Source organism: Cynara cardunculus, assembly GCF_001531365.2.
Source record: "Cynara cardunculus var. scolymus isolate 2C chromosome LG 16, CcrdV1, whole genome shotgun sequence".
In the NCBI taxonomy this organism is placed as follows: Eukaryota; Viridiplantae; Streptophyta; class Magnoliopsida; order Asterales; family Asteraceae; genus Cynara; species Cynara cardunculus.
The window spans coordinates 20418130-20435459 of record NC_037543.1 but is presented as its reverse complement, the minus strand read 5'-3'; the positions used below and the strand labels follow the sequence as shown (position 1 = coordinate 20435459).

At 32.2% G+C, this 17330-nt stretch overlaps 1 protein-coding gene across 2 annotated transcripts; it reads left to right on the top strand.

The window, feature by feature from the left end:
• The first annotated feature begins 556 nt into the window (after positions 1-556).
• Positions 557-6089, top strand: LOC112529466 (MADS-box protein SOC1-like). Of its 2 annotated transcripts, XM_025140764.1 has the most exons (8): positions 557-738; positions 3711-3792; positions 4099-4160; positions 5230-5329; positions 5488-5529; positions 5718-5759; positions 5899-5917; positions 5965-6089. In XM_025140764.1, exons 1-8 carry the CDS (start codon positions 557-559, stop codon positions 6087-6089), a joined length of 654 nt encoding a protein of 217 aa, XP_024996532.1. The 2 variants fall into 2 exon arrangements, with proteins under 2 accessions (XP_024996532.1, XP_024996531.1); XM_025140763.1 differs by lacking the exon at positions 5899-5917 and having other exon boundaries at positions 5946-6089.
• Positions 6090-17330: the final 11241 nt, after the last annotated feature.

The window sequence follows — 17330 nt, the reverse complement described above, 5'->3', positions numbered from 1 at the left end:
ATTGATAAGCTTCTTGTGGTTCTTGTTCATCTAGCTAGCTATGTGATGGATCTTGATAACTGTTTCATTTCTTTCGATTTGAAAACAGTAGTCCTTCAAGATGCTTATAAATCACTGTTTGTACACTGTTCAAAGCTACAAATCTCGATAAATATCCATCACATGTTCATCTGAATTACCAAATCAAAAGAGGGGGGGGGGGGGGGGGGGAAGATTCACATCACACTGATTTCACCACAAGATTTTATCATCTTAAAGTAAATTAAGTCGGATACCCATCTCAAAAATCTTGAAGATTTTCGTCTGTTTGGGTGAATCTTGATCACATCAAGATTCCATTTTTATTCAATTTTGGGTTCGACCCACAACTTATAAAGACATCAATTACAATTCAAGTTTGATGAGTTCCATCTCTTTCTCTTTGCTTATACCTACATACATACATACATACATATATATGTATGTATATATATATATACAGCTAGCAAATTAAAGGGTTGTTGATATTTTTAGGGTTTTGAATTAATTAATTACAGTTTGTTTGGTAGGTTTAAAAATGGTGAGAGGGAAGACTCAGATGAGGAGGATTGAAAATGCTACAAGCAGACAAGTGACCTTCTCCAAGAGAAGAAATGGTTTATTGAAGAAAGCTTTTGAGCTTTCTGTACTTTGTGATGCTGAAATTGCCCTCATCATTTTCTCCCCAAGAAGCAAACTCTATGAATTTGCAAGCTCAAGGTTTCATTTTTCTTTTTTTATTTAATTTATGCCCCCTTTTTTCCTTCTGATTTTTATATATATATTTAATATAAGAAATTAATTATCCCATGCATACCCTAACTAGAATGTATATATAGACCTCTATATATATGTATGTATGCAAGTCATGAGTTGCAATTCTACATACATGTGTCGATCGATATACGGCAAAAGTTAATCCAATAAAACACCGGTTTGCGGTCTACGGTTTCTATTTTTACGTGTATATATATATATATATATATGTATGTATATATCATATGTAGCTTTAGTTTACATTTGTATCTCTCTCACACACACACACATATATATATATATATATGTGTGTATATATATATATATATATGTATATATATATATATATATATATATACACACACACACATACACACATACATATATATATATATATATAATGTATAATTGATGGATGTCTAGAAATTTGATAAACACATAATGGTTCTAATTTAGTTAGGTCTATTGATTAAAATATCTAACAAACCTTTTTAAATTAAGAATTAATATGAATATTTTTATTTCTTGAAAATTAGTAGAATTAAATATATATTATAGAATTATATATATAATATAAAGATTATAAATATAATAAAATTCATAAATTTAAATGGGTGGAAATTAATATATGTAGTAAGAAACGATCATAATCCATGAAATTAGGGATCTAAATCAACAAAATTGTCCCGTTAGAACACTCACAACCGTTATAACAAAGTATTTAACAAGAACAACAATATTACGTCTTATACAAAAATGTTACAGTAAGTTGTTAGAATAAAATTGGGCGACGTGATCTATCTGTTGCTACATGGTAATACTACATTCATCCCTATATAATTCGGAGTCTTGGATTTACATGGTTCGACTAAACCGAGCACAACTTTTAACAGAAATGACTCGATGACATGAAACCAGTCAATTTCATATCAGTTATAAATTCCATTGTTTAAATTACTTATTAAATAACAAATTCATCTAGTGCAAAATGAATTGAGAAAAAACACTCTTAAAGTAGCAATGCAAAGATTAATATACCTACATTTTTATTTTTATTGTATATAAAAGTTGATTTAATTCCAAATTTAATTACATTTTTAAAAATTTTGATTGTCTGTTAAGGTTTTTTTTAATCATTTTGCTAATCAATGACAGTCTTTCGACCCATATAGATAGAGGCAACACAGATACGTCTTACCTTTCAGATTCTACCAATTATTTAATTTCATACAGTTTTTGCTCGGTTCAAATTGATATTGCAGTTGGATTGTTACAGATTAGGCTTCGAATGATAGGATAATCGTGTAGAAGAAAAAAGAATACTAACATAAGTACTATCGTAATTAAGACAAGAAATCTGAAAGAAGCATTTTATGTAGTGTGTGCATATATACACACATATATGTACATATCTATACATATATATATATATATATATACATCATATAAATTGGTTATATACAATACATATATATATATATATATATATACATATTAAGGAAGTTAAGAGAAAATGACATCAATTAAAAACCATAAATTTATCAAAGGAATTGTCATATATAGGTACCAAACTATTTGGTACAAGTGTTTTATATCACCATCCACATTAACTTCAAAATAGAAATATTACTTGCATACAAGGGACCAAAGTAGAGGGTTTATAGAGCATAAATTGTGTTTGCTAATTAATGTGTACATGCATAAACGTCAAAATATACATACATATATAGGGGTGGGTTCAAATAAAAACCACTCAATTTGTAAAAACCATGAAAACTTCACTCAACCAATCATGATTTTTCATTTTGTTCATTTTTTTTGTAATTATGAGAGGTTGATTAACCATTTTTATTGTGGAGGGTGTTAATCATGGATATTATCATCTTCATTATTTTAATTTTAGAGAAATACATGAAACTGTTTCATTAAAATTTCATTAAATGGTATATGAAATAATTTCATAACCATATATGAAACAACTTCATCAAAAAAAGTATTATATGAAACAATTTCACAAGATTAACAATTTCATAAAAAAATTTCATAAGATTAACGATGGATGAGAGTAGTTTTTACGGTTTTTACGAAATGGAGTGGTTTTCATTTGAACGCTCCCCTACATACATACATATATATATATATATACATATACATATATATACATATACATATATATATATATATATATACACACACACACATATGTAGATAAAGTTTACTTTGCAAGCCACGTTATTTATATAAACCGTACAAATCTCATTCAACTAATCATAATTTTCATTTTGTTCATTTTTTTTGTAATAATGAGAGGTTGATTAATCATTTTTATTGTGGAAGGTGCTAATCATGGATATTATCATTTTCATTATTTTAATTTTAGAGAAATACATGAAACAGTTTCATAAAAAAAAGTATTATATGAAAAAAATTCATGAAAAAATTTCATAAGATTAAACAATAAAATCGACGGATGAGGATGGTTTGTACAAATCGGGTGGTTTGCATTTGATCGCTCACACACACACACACACACACACACACACACACACACACATATATATATATATATATATAAGATCACGTAAGACCAACCTGTTTTAGTGATACTATTTTTATACACTTGAAAGCTCACAGCAAAACGCTATGAAAGTAGTCAACTTTCACAAGATTTTTGCTTTGAAGGTTCGGTTTTTTTCACCTTCACACCATTTTTGCTGAGATGTTTCGACTTTTTTTACCTTCACAACGTTTTGCTGTGAAATTTCAAGTGTAAAAAAATGGTCTCACGAGTCTCACGAAAACAGGCTCGTCTCACGTGTGAACCTAACCCTATATATATAACATATATAATAATTCCATCTTGTCTTCATATGAAAAATTAAGAGAATCGTGATTAACTGCATGCATTTTTTTTGGATTGTGAATGTGATGATCAGCATGAAGGAGACCATCGAGCGTTATAGGAGTCATGTAAAAGAGATTCGAACTCAGAATTCTCCATGTCCAGAAGATGTCCAGGTTAATTTGATATCTTTCTCAACAAGATCTTCATTAATTTCTTCTTCAATCTTTACTCAAGATATATATATATATACACACACACACATACACACATACATATATATATATATATATATTGAAGACCATGATGCATGTCTTCTGATCCAGCCCACTCTTATTTATTGAAGAACTTATCTTGATTTAATTTGATGATGAGTTATTCATCTTCTAATCTCATGTTCTTTGGGTACCAAGAATCTTGATTTCAAACATGAGTTGCTCATCTTTTAATCTCATGTTGTTTTGGGTTTGATTCAATGGCAGCATTTGAGACAGTTAGCAACAGGTATGGCAAAGCAGATAGAGCTCTTAGAAGTTACAAAAAGGTGCAGTTTTTTTCATCACATGCAATTATATATTTAATGAATTCTATAAAAAAATGTTGGAGAAAGTCAAAATAGGTTTCATATATTCTAACATGGGCATCGGAGTCTAGCATCACTAAGAGACTCAATTACACGCTCTCTCGCCTCCATTCTTGAGGGCACCGTCTAGCCTCCGTTTGAGGGGGACGTGTTGTAGTCCCACATGTAGGAATCTCCCATCTTCCTATAAGATCTCTTTTAGAGGAAGAATCAACAGGGTTTCACATAATATTCTAACAAAATCTATATCTATATATATATATATATATATGTGTGTGTGTGTGTGCGCGCGTGTGCGCGTGCACGTGCACGTGCGCATATACATGTGTATGGTGAAACCTTGTATGTTTATTGATACATATACACTATCAAATATGAATTCCGTCAATGAATACATTAATTAATACAAGTATATATCCACTGAGGCAAAAACTCATTGAAATTCATTAGTGTATATACATCAATGTATATACAAATTCTCACGGTTCTCACATAAACCGGCACATATGTGTGTGTGTATATATATATGTGTGTGTGTACGTAGGAACATCTCGTCTCTCTAGAAGGATTTTTTAAGAGAGAGATCCAAAGGGGTTTATTGTATCCTAACATGGTATCCGAACCAATGCCACCTAGGAACTCAACACACTGTTTCACCTTCGTTCTTGGAGCCATCGTCTATGTCTCGCCTCCGTTTGAATTTTAGGAGGTGGATTCAAAAGGTTTCCACGTATCCTAACAAACTGGTTTTTTTTTTTTTTGATTAACCTGGATATCCGACCCGCTATGCGAGCTGACTAATCCCAGGGCGACCATCTGCTTTGCAGATAGCCCGAAGTCACCGCATTTGAACCTCCGTGGCCACAAAGGGATTTTTGTTCCTTCTTGGATTTGAACCTGATACCTCTTGGTATTTTTGACCTTTGGAGTTAAGCTCAAACCAATCAGGCACCACCCTTGTGGTTAACTGGTTTTTTATGTCACTTCGAAAAGAAAAATATACCATAATCTTTTTACATTTATAATACAGGAAACTTCTGGGAGAAGGTCTGGGATCAACCACCATTGAAGAACTACTACACATTGAACAACAGTTGGAGAGGAGTGTATGCATTATTAGGGCAAGAAAGGTTGGTTTTTGTTTGAGGAAAAACCAACTGTTTGACTTTGACTTTGACCTTGACCTTGACCTACATTTTGACAATCTTGATTCTTGTTTCTAGATGTTTTTGGGGTTCTTTTTGTATTTTATTTAACCCTTTTTTTGGTGTGTATTTTGATGTTGTAGATGCAAGTTTACTATGAACAGATTCAGCAATTACATGCAAAGGTAAGGCTCATACAAATCAATAGTCTTGATTTTTGGTGTAATTCTTGATATTTTTCTTGAAAAAAGATGAATATATTTGTATCAATTTTATATCTAAAAGTAGTTCGGTTGAATTCAACGTTTATAAATCCGTTAAGTAAAGATTTCAATCGTTACTGACGTTGTTTTCTTTATTTGGAAACATATAGGAGCAAACGCTCGCATCTGAAAACGCAACATTAAACGAGAAGGTAAGTTTCCTTTCGTTGTGTTTACCCTTTTTCTATATCGGATTCACGGTAACAAGTATTGAATCACTCGTGGTTTTACTCCAAACGTCATAAATTCACACTACAGTAAAAGGGTCATTTACAACGGCGTAAAAAGTAGTGTCATTTTGTAAACGAACGTAATCATGGTTGTTTCTTGTGTATTAGTATCAACTTCAATCGATAGAAGGGTCGAAAGAAAGGGGGGCGAATTTTGTGGTGACGGAAAACGAAGACACGATATCAGACGTGGAAACAGATTTGTTCATTGGGCAAGCGAAGTGGAAAACCAAAAAAGATCGACCGAAATAGCGGAAATGCGAGATGAAGCTATATTTGTTAACATATAAGGTATCTGAAACGACAAAATAATGTCTAAGGAAGAATGCTTCCCATATATAGCACACAAAGCCATTATTGGGACTTACAAAGGTTTGTATATAGGGATGACTCTTTCATAAGTACTGTTAATCGAGTCTGATATCTTATATGCTATATTCATGTTCATAATCATAATATACATACATATATATATATATGTATGTATGTGTGTATGTATGTATATATATGTGTGTATATATGTATGTATGTAGAGAGAGAGGACAATGTGAGAAGTTAAATATGTTGCAAAAAGGATCGAAGTCTCAATATCATATATAATTATGCTCCTTTGGGTGTGGGTGTGTTTAATCATATATGATTAAGAGTCTATATTTTGTCAATGCAACATGTGTTTAATCATATACGATTAAGTTTGTAGATCATGTTGTAATCATATATGATATTAAGACTTCTCGTCTTCTCATAAAATGTTTAGCTTCTTGTTTGAAGCTACCCCTATATATATATATATATACACACACACACACACACGCTTATATGACAAATGTAACCGTTCTAATGGAGTATTCAATGAGACTTTTAAGAAGCTGTTATGACAAGGTATGATAAGATAATGTTGGTGATTTTAGTCAAGTAATCGGTCTATTTTATGTAATTAGACTTAACAAGAACGATATGGAGTTGTTAGTTAAGCTATAACACAAGTTAGGATGTGCGGAACATACACTCGGGTAAGTTAATTAGAACGAGATCATTTGATGACGCCGTATGGCGGGATCCTAGGGGCAACGCCCCTAGAGGGGTCCAAGGGCATCGTTTGTAACCACATATAAATGATAGACACCAACGATATTTGTGCTATGTGATGAACAATGAGTATTTATCATTGTTTGAACACTGATAAAAATTGCATCTGAAGGGTTAGCCCTTTGCTAAGTATATGTTGTTGAGCAACCAAGTGATGTGTTACAGCTGATGGGTCATCCACTAATCGGGTATCGGTTGATATGTTACCACTAACAGGTCATCATCCGCTGGTTCAAACCGATGGATTATCAGCCGAAGTCGGCTGATTGACGTTTTATTTAGGTCGGTGTTTGGGATTGCTTATTCGAAACAACTTATGTTTTTTTTTACAAAAGCACTTATCAAGTTATTACAAGTCAGAAGGGTTTAACTTCTTCAAAAACTCTTTATTACCGATTTGGTATTGATATAAGTTGTTTATCCAAACACTCAAAAGTGCTTATTACCGGTGTTATACAAGAATAAGTCAATAAGTTGTTTTTATAAGCAATCGTAAACACCCCTTTAGTTGTATAACTTCTCTGACGTAATCTCACTTACTCTTAGAACTTGAAAAGACAATTTTTTTTTTTGAAGTATATAATATTTATATACGACAAATATAACAAATAAACTCACACACACTCATCAACTTTGGTGAGGTTTGAACCCTTAACCTCCTAGAAAGCCAAAGACTAACATACCGCTAGACCAAAGACCTTTTGAAAAGTCAATCTTCTTATTGACCTTTTGAGCAACTTATAGGTTTCGTCCCTATGTAAGGCTGACAATGGATAAGGGTAAACCCATTACTGGTTATGTTTCGGCGCGTTGAGTTAAGATATGGGTAAAGAAAATCTTATCCATTTATCCACTTATTCATTACCCGTTTACACGAAATTTAAGCGGGTAGGGCATGGATAAACGGCTTTTCGCTATCCATTACCCTTTACCCATTACTATATATATGTGCGTGTATGTGTGTGTGCACGCGCGCGTGCAATATGAATGTCAATGTCCCCTTTTCCTCCCCTCTGTTGTTGGATATTTAGAGTCAGTTGGATCAAATGGAGGCGGAGGAGATGAAAAAGAATTAGGGATTGGCGATTTCCGACAAGTCTTTCCTAATTTTTATGCATGTGTGTGTGTGCACGCATTAATATATATATATTTACAGATAATAGGTTTACGAGATAGATAATTACCAGTTTCGTTACCTCTATTTTAATTGGATTGGATAACGGAAAAACCCTTACCCACACATACTCTACCCGTTGTCAGCCTACCTTATGATTATCGTTTTGTTATGGATTTGGTCCGTTGAGGAAGGAAAAAGCACTTTAGGAATTTGGGGATTTCATGCCCAATTTATCATGTTCGATAGAACCTTTCGCGCCAATACCATACCATAATCAAAAGGTATAACCCCCCCCCCCCGCGCGCAATGTGCGATTCCCGATAATTAAGCATGCATTAGGAGCTCGTTGGTTCAACGATAAGTTACTACACGAGGAAGTCAAGTGAAGGCGCCTACTTGCTTGTGCCCCTTTCTTTCGTTGGCGCTTGCCTGGATCCCGAAGTTGCATCCCTACTCACCTGGTCCATGCACATGATCGCTCTCTCCATGAGGTCGGAAAATCCAAGAATTCCATTTTCCTCGGGTTCAACGGAGGGTGATCGAGGGGACCCAGAGATCTTCGTTGGAGCTGTTTTGTAGTAGTCGTGACCAACAGCCAGAGAGAGGTCGTGATAAGAGTTTCCGAGTGAGGCGAGGGGCTTGTTACGAGAAAGTTCAGAAGTAACAAGAATCCTGTTGACTTCTAATGTAGAAATTCAATTTATACTTCTGTTTCTCAGCGGGTTCGAAATTAAAGTATTAATGGAACTTTTTTTCCGAAACAGAAATGATATAAAATGGTAAGATACGGTTTTTGTTTTTTAAAAAGAAGATAGTGAAAGAATCAAAATACCACCAACTTAACCGTATTTAGGTTAAAGGGAGTTAAGTTAAGACACGCAGTCCGTAAAAAAAGTGAAACCACAGTGACGATAGCTGTAATTGTTTCGATCTGAAGACCTAGTCAAAATTTTCATTTAACTACAGGGATGAAATCTGTAATTTACTCTAACCTTTTTATAAGATATTTATCTTGAATATTATCATATAAAGCATAATAAATCACAAGTTCCATTGTAGTGTGGATTTTAATCTCCATTCTGATAATGCACTCTTAAAAAAAACCATAAGGGTGGTGTTTAATTGGTTTGAGCTTGGACTCCAAAAGTCAAAAGTATCAAGTTCAAATCCAATAAGGACTAAAAATCATCTAGTGGCCACAGAGGTTCAAATGCGGTGACTCTAGACTACTCACAAAGCAGGTGGTCGTCATGGGATTAATTAATCAACTCACATAGCGGGTTAGATATTCAGATTAATAAAAAAAAACACTATTTTTTCTCATCCAACATATTTTTATAAAAGGAGACTTTTGAGATTTCACTGGTTTTTATTTGTTTTCGTAAAGATTGAGGTGTGAGTTGTCTTCCTTTTGAACAAACTGATAAATATCTCGTTTTATAAAATGGAAGAGTTACCTTTTCAATTAAGAGATCGAAACGTATTTCGAGTTGGAATGTGTGGAAAGGAAAGACGTGGAAAATTTCGAGTTTTGAACATCTCGTTCTAAGCGAGTGTGGGAATTTTCAGTGTAATTCAAAATTTGAACAGTCAGATGTTTGGTTCTTGAAAACCCCTTAATCGAGCAAAACGGTCATGTGTTTTATAAAATGCTTTAGTTTCCCTAACGATATGCTAAGAAAACGAGCCGTATTTTTGCAATGTAGATAACTAAACCTATCGTAATAGAAAAACAGTTTGGGATATACTAAGTTATATCGGTTATTATCTAATAAGGAGATAAGTCTTAATACAATTAAGATCATCTTAATGGATGATAAACATTAAAGTGTTTAGGTGTTTGATCCTCTCGGTGGGTTCAAATAAAAACCACTCAATTTGTAAAAACTGTGAAAACCTCATTCAACCAATCATAATTTTTCATTTTGTTCATTTTTTTGTAATTATGAGAAGTTGATTAACCATTTTTATTGTGGAGGGTGTTAATCATGGATATTATCATCTTCATTATTTTAATTTTAGAGAAATACATGAAACAGTTTCATTAAAATTTCATTAAGTAGTATATGAAACAATTTCATAATCACATATGTAACAACTTCATCAAAAAAAAAAAATTATATGAAACAATTTCACAAGATTAACAATTTCATGAAAAAATTTCATAAGATTAACGATGAATGAGAGTAGTTTTTACGGTTTTTACAAATTTTTACAAATTGGAGTGGTTTTCATTTGATCGCTCCTCTATATATATATATATATATATATAAAGGATTAAATTCCAACAATTCGATCGAACCTAAAAACATCACAACTCATAACAGAGGTGAAAGGCAGAAGAGAGAAACCAACTCCAACTTAGGGTTTCATACATCATCCTACTATATGGTACGCATAATAACGCAATGACTTCATCAGGTATGTATATGTTTCCCTATGCGTGTTTCTGATAGCATATATGGCAGTAGCATCTAAATGTGTAAATGTCGTAGCAGGGGCAGATATTGGGGCACAGACTCCTTTCTTCTGTATTTTTCGAGAAAAGGGAAAGCTCTCCGTTCCTGGTTCTCTATAGCTGGATCCTTATCGATCTCAAGTCATTTCAATATGAACGACAATTTAACAGGAAATCGAACCCGCATCGTTAGCTTGGAATATCTGGTTTTCGAAAATCTTGAGAATACAGTTATTTATGATTTATAATTGGTATCAGAGCCATGTTCAAATTTCATAATAATCTTGTAAAGAAATTAAAGCTGCTTCACTACAAACAATCCGCATTAATAAAAATTAATCAAATTAATTATTAGGTGTTTTGATTCTTGTGTTGGTTTTTGTACAAAAAAATCAAATCTTGGGCCGTATGCATGAATTTGGGCTAATTGTATTTGGAAGCCAAATGGGCCCGGTCTGGGACCGAATTAGGACTAGCCTGGAACCGATTTGGACCGGTTTGGGATCGTTAAGAACCGGTTATGGTTTTCATCAAAACACAAGGTCCGGCTTGGCCCGACCCTGAACCAGTTTGGGACCGGTTATAGGCCCGGCCTGGAATCGGCCCGATTTTTTTTTTAAAAAAAAATGTATTTTTATATGTATTTTTAAATGTATTTCTAGCTTTTTAAGTGTATTTGATTGAAAATCAAATTACAAATTTACAATAAAACATATTTTTTAAGTGTATTTGATTGAAAATCAATTATAAAACGTAGATTTTAAGTGTATTTGATTGAAAACCAGTTACAAAACTACAATAAAATATATTTTTAAGTGTATTTGATTGACCTTATTAGATATTTTAAAGTGTAATAGAATAACATTAAACTATGGGAGAAAAGTAAAAGATTAAGGCGTCGTTTACCTAAATGTTTATCCTCTAAGCGCTTGCCGTTAAGAGTCAACACTGCAGTTTATTTTATCGGATAAAATTGTAGTACATCAAAATGGTATCGTATACAACAATTTACCCGGAAGCACTCACCCGGTTAAGAGTTGTCACCCTCACTTACCGAGTAAGACTTTTCATCTTTATCATTGATGATTTGAACAGTTTGGGACATCTGTTATTCAAACTTTCGAAGTAATTGATTGATGATTTGAAGTACTTGATTCTAAAACTTAAGAATTTAATTACATATTTGGATGATTGTAATAACTGATAACTTCGTTTTGTATATTTCTAGTAGTATTTATCGTATTTCATTCCTCAAGGCTGAACATATCAAGTAAATTCCGCCACGAAGTAGCGCTTGAGAAACACTTTTATTCATTTATTTTGCAAAATCAGAGATGGCATACTGCTAACTAAGGGTGTGCAGAAAATCAACCAATCCAATTAGAACCGACCGACCGACCATAACTAAATATCCAATTGTAATTGGATCAGATCGGGTTGAAATTTTCAACATCCAATTTGGATCAGTTGGTTCTTGGATGACAGTCTAGAATCAATCAAAACCGAATTGAACCGAACCGAACTGATCAACATCCAATTATCAATCCAATTAATCATCCGATGGCCATACAGTTGTCTATCCAATCATTATCCAACTATCGTCCAATTAATTTATTTTCAAATTGCTTAAATCGAAATTTGTTTTATATGAGCCTTTGAGTTCTAACTCTTCTTGTGTTGGGTGGATATTGAGCTAATTAATATCCAATGAGATTGGATCCATCCATTGGATATCCAATAAAAGTATCCAATGGATGGAACTTAACCGATCCAATCATCCATTGGATTTGATCGGATTGGATCGGTTATCCAATGATCGGATCGGTTTGCAAAATCCAACATTCAAGGTATGGCCTCGACTGGCATACAACACAAACACACACACACACATAGTGATAAGATATTCCAAATCGTTATGTAGATTGGTTTACTCGAAACCAGTAGTAAAAACATTCAATCAAACACATTGCACCTTGCACCTTTTACTCCCGATTCTCATAACATATGTATGTTTTTGAGCAAGTTTGGTTCAAAAGAGGCTAACGACATATATTCATACTAGGGATGTTCATCTAAACCATCAAACCGTACACTTTGCACTGCATCATGCGGTCTAAATTTTTCGCAGTGCAGTTTCCTGTTTGCATTTTTATCAAACTGCACTTTACGGTGCAGTTTGCAGTTTTGAGTAATTAAACCGTGGTTCAAACCACACCACACATTTTGTATATAATTTTAATTTATATTATATGTATAATGATTAGACTGATTTTAGTTTTCTTAAGGGCCGTTTACCTAAACACTTACCCGGTAAGCACTTACCGGTAAAATTCAACACTATCACTTACTTACTGGACAAGATTTTATTCACTAAAACGCATCGTATGCAACAATTTATCCCGGTAAGCGCTCCATGGTAAGAGTTTTCATCTTCACTTACTGGGTAAGACTTGAGATTCTTATTTCGCTCTTACCGGATAAGATTCTTAGTCTTTGCCATATTCATCCCGTAAAGTAAAGTGACTTGGTAACCTTACTCGGGTAAGCGTTTGGTAAACGACACCTGAGACTATTTTTAATTATGTATTACGTATTGGGAATTGGATTTATATAAACTTTTAATCTGTTTGGATTATGCTCCCGTTATTGTCAGTTTTATAAAAAAGTTTTAGTTTTATATTAGATTATATACGTAGAATACCTTAGATACAAGTCGCATAAACTGCAACGTATTTGTAATATGAAGGTATATGTGATTTACAGTTCAGAAAAATGCTCAAACTGTATATGTGACACAATTTTCAGTTTGGATACAGTAATTTGTCAAAACTATTAAGGGGTTGATTGTTTACTTCTTAATATTACTTCTTAATATTACTTCTTAATAGTTTATTAAGAGGACAATCTCTGAATCGTGAGGATGTGAATCTTATTTGATAAAAAAAAATATGTCTCTTAATGGTTCTAAAATCGTCTGAATGGTTTTGCATCCTCGTCCTCCCTTAACCATTCAACGCCCTAATTTCATCGTAAACAATTACCAAACAGTTAGATTTTATTTTGCACTATATTATAAGAGCTTATTAATCATTCTGACCACTTAATCATTCTGCACCAAACCATTCAGCAACTACGAATCGAGTATAAAAATCATTTACCCTTAAAACCCATGTATTCTTTCTATATACCATTTATATGAAGATGCATTATTAAATTACTAAAAGGGTACTCGTGCAATGTATCGAAATACATCTTGATTTTAGTGTTTCATTTTATGCCTTTTTTATGTCGATATAATATGGTTTTATGTGATTTTGAGAAAACGATAATGTTATTATTTTTGAATAAAATATAAATTTAAAAATATTATAAATTTTTTAATAAAATATATCGATATCAGTATCAAATTAACATTTTTAAAAGTTCTTGTGTTTTGGTGTAATTTTCTTAATTCAATTTTTTTAATTATAATTTAATTTAAATTTAGTAACAAAGAGATTTAATTTAGGTTTAATAATATTTTTTTTTATGAAGATAATAACTAAAGTATTTTGTTAGATATCAATGATTATCCTAATTATATTTTAGATTTTTTATATTTAAAATGAGATGCTTATCCAGTATTTGATTATGTTTATCTATAGTTAGTTACACGAATTCAAATATGAAACTTTAATAATTTGTACTTATGTACAATTTATTTGTAATCTTAATTCTAAATAATATATATCAATAAACAGTATTTCGTGCATAAAAGATGGTTTTTAATAGTTTTTTTATCAAATATTTTATAATATAATATAGATTATTATTTAAATAGAAAGAATAAAAAATAAATTAAATAACTATTTAAGAAAGGAACTTGAAATTAAGGACCGAATATGTCACGTGTCACGCCACCATTCGTTTCTAGTCCATAGATGGTACAACATTTACAGAAAGTAGAGGGTTCAAAAATTTCAGCCCCTATACTTTCAGTAAACAACAATTAGCCCCCTATTATTTTCATAAAGTTAACTCCTTGCAAGACATATTTCCAAAATATTCACTATTTACCCTTGTTTTAAATTTTATTTCTTTTTGGTCCTTTTTCGAGTTTTTGGGATATTACAGTTCTTTGCATATTCCTCATAAGCTAGTTGCACTTAACATTTCGAATAGGTATATAAACAGATGTGGAATGCAATCCTAGGCCCCGATTCCACTACCTCATAGCTAGCAAAGTGGCATATACAGGGAATTAAATCCCCTCCCTGTTTTTACTGGGCCTATTCCCGGTTCACCAAAAATAGTCAGGATTGGTTGAAAAATATAGTACAATATATAATGTGTGTGTGTATATATAATGTGATAACCGGTTATTCAGTTATAAAGTTTGGAGTTGTTTTTGAAAAGTGTTGATAAGTTGAGGGGTTAAATGTGTTTATGTGCTTAAATTATTTTAAAAGCCCACTGCCTCATGCATAATTTAAGTGAATTATATTGAGCCGAGAAAAAAATTGAAGCAGTTAAAGGAAGGAAAGTAAGGAAGTCGATTATATGATTAATTGTCTGAATAAATTGTTGTCGTTCATCTTCATATCTTCATCTCTTGTAATTAAGATGAGTGTATTTACAAACTTTCCTTATTTGGTGATGAAGTTAGAGCCGTATGGTTCTTTATATGGGGATGATATAAAACTGCTTTTTTTTGCTTGCTTTAATTAGCATAATTGTGGGATTTTTGATATGTTATATCATATCAAGGAGAGATGTATTTTGGTTATAAAGGTGACATATAAAAAAGAGGTGTATACCATGATAAGGGTGACACATGAAGGAGAGGTGTATATCAAGATAAGGGTGACATATTCAATGAAATATAAAATATGGGTTTTTGATCAAACTGTTAACTGGTGTCGCATCCTTATGATGCGATGACTTAAAGTTATCGCATTCTATTGATGAGATGAAAAGTTGTTATCGCGTCATTATGACGTGAGGAGTATGTTTGTCGCATCCTTGTGATGCGACAAATTGATTTATCGCACTTGTGTGATGCGATAAATTGGGTTTAACGCACCAATTTGAGGTGATGAGATGAAGTCCTTGCACCAGTGTGTTGCTACGAGGAGATGGGGTTGTCTCGCCCATGTGATGTGAGAAAATTAAATTTTTATCTATGATGCGATGAGTTATATCAGAATATGTTAAATGAGTTATTGGGTTAATTGATGCGATAAATTGGTGATGCCTCATTTTTTTTTAGATACAACAAAAGAAGTTTGTTTTATTAAAGTGTGGTTTGTTTGTTATTATTACAAACATGGGTTTATAAATGTGTTTGGTGATTATTCACCCTGTAATAGCCAACAAAAGCATTTCTCACAAGCCCTCAAGGTCTAACCCTCATTTTTGATGCTTTGAAAATGTGCATTACAGGTCGGGCACAACCAGATGACAAAAAAAGGGGGAAATTGTGAAGAGTTATATTTTTGCCTACATGGGATGTTAGGATAACATGTTATCTTTTGTATTTAGAATACTTGTTATACATACAAGTTTTGTATAGGGTTTTGTGGAAAAAGTTGTTAGCTACTTTATAATGTAGCTTTTGTAATTAGTGGGACCATTTTGTAAAGTATATATCTTGATCTATGGAAATATATGTTTATATACAAATGTGATTTTGAGGTGTTACGATATATATATACATACACATATGGGGACGGGTCGAGTTGGAGAATACATTACTCAGCCCCCGCATCGGCTTTCGACATGTCATAGATCCAGATCTCCAGACCCGTTACCTGTTTTTACGGGAAAACCCCGATCCCGAAGGGAGAGCATTTTCAATTCAGTTAGCAAAGATAATTGATCATCCGTTATCATGGTGTCAACATTTTAAATGTTCAATGTGCGTATGGAGAGCGTTTTCAATTTTGCAACAGTAAGTGCTATTAAAGAGTAACGTCTCGTCAACAATTGACCAATCATTGATAGCAATTGAAGAAGCTATTAGTTATCGAAGCTGGTTGTTGATAAGTTATCATTCATGGTCATTAACCAACTAACGGTATATATTTTGACATCAATAACTAATGTTTTTTTTAACATGTGTATCTGCACCAACTTATTCACATGGTACCATATCTATATAGTTACAACATGTTTATCTCTAACAAGAACTCAAACACACACACACACACACATATACATATACATATATATATATATATATATATTCTTAAAAGTTTAAAATGGTAATGAAAAACATTAACCTTAGCTGAGATGGAAAGTCAACTGATTTATATTGATTTACATAGAGTGTTACTCTAAATAGTCAACATTCCGGCCCCAAATGATGTCAATCTACATATTAAAGGTATATGATACAATGTTTTTTTTTATGATGGAACGGATTGACGATGTTATGTAAAAATCATATGATAGATACCATTAATTTAAAAATAGTATTGATTGATTCTGCATCTAGAAGTACTCTGTTAAAACAATTTTATATGAATTATTAGTATTTCTTAAATTTAATATCATTTCTAATGATAAAAATGATAGTATTTCTTATCAAGGACCCCTTTTTTATCTCACTCAAAACTTATAAAATGTCAGAAACAGGACTGTACATAATAAATATATGTAACATTCAAGATGTAAGTATTAATAATTAATGTTAGCAAACAACATTACAAATTATATATATATATATATATATATAATATATATATGTCAAAATCATCCTACCAAAATAATTAATTAAAGTCATAATTAATTAGCAAATTATTACAAATAAGATGAGATGATAGAAGAAGAACTTACACAAATAAAGGGG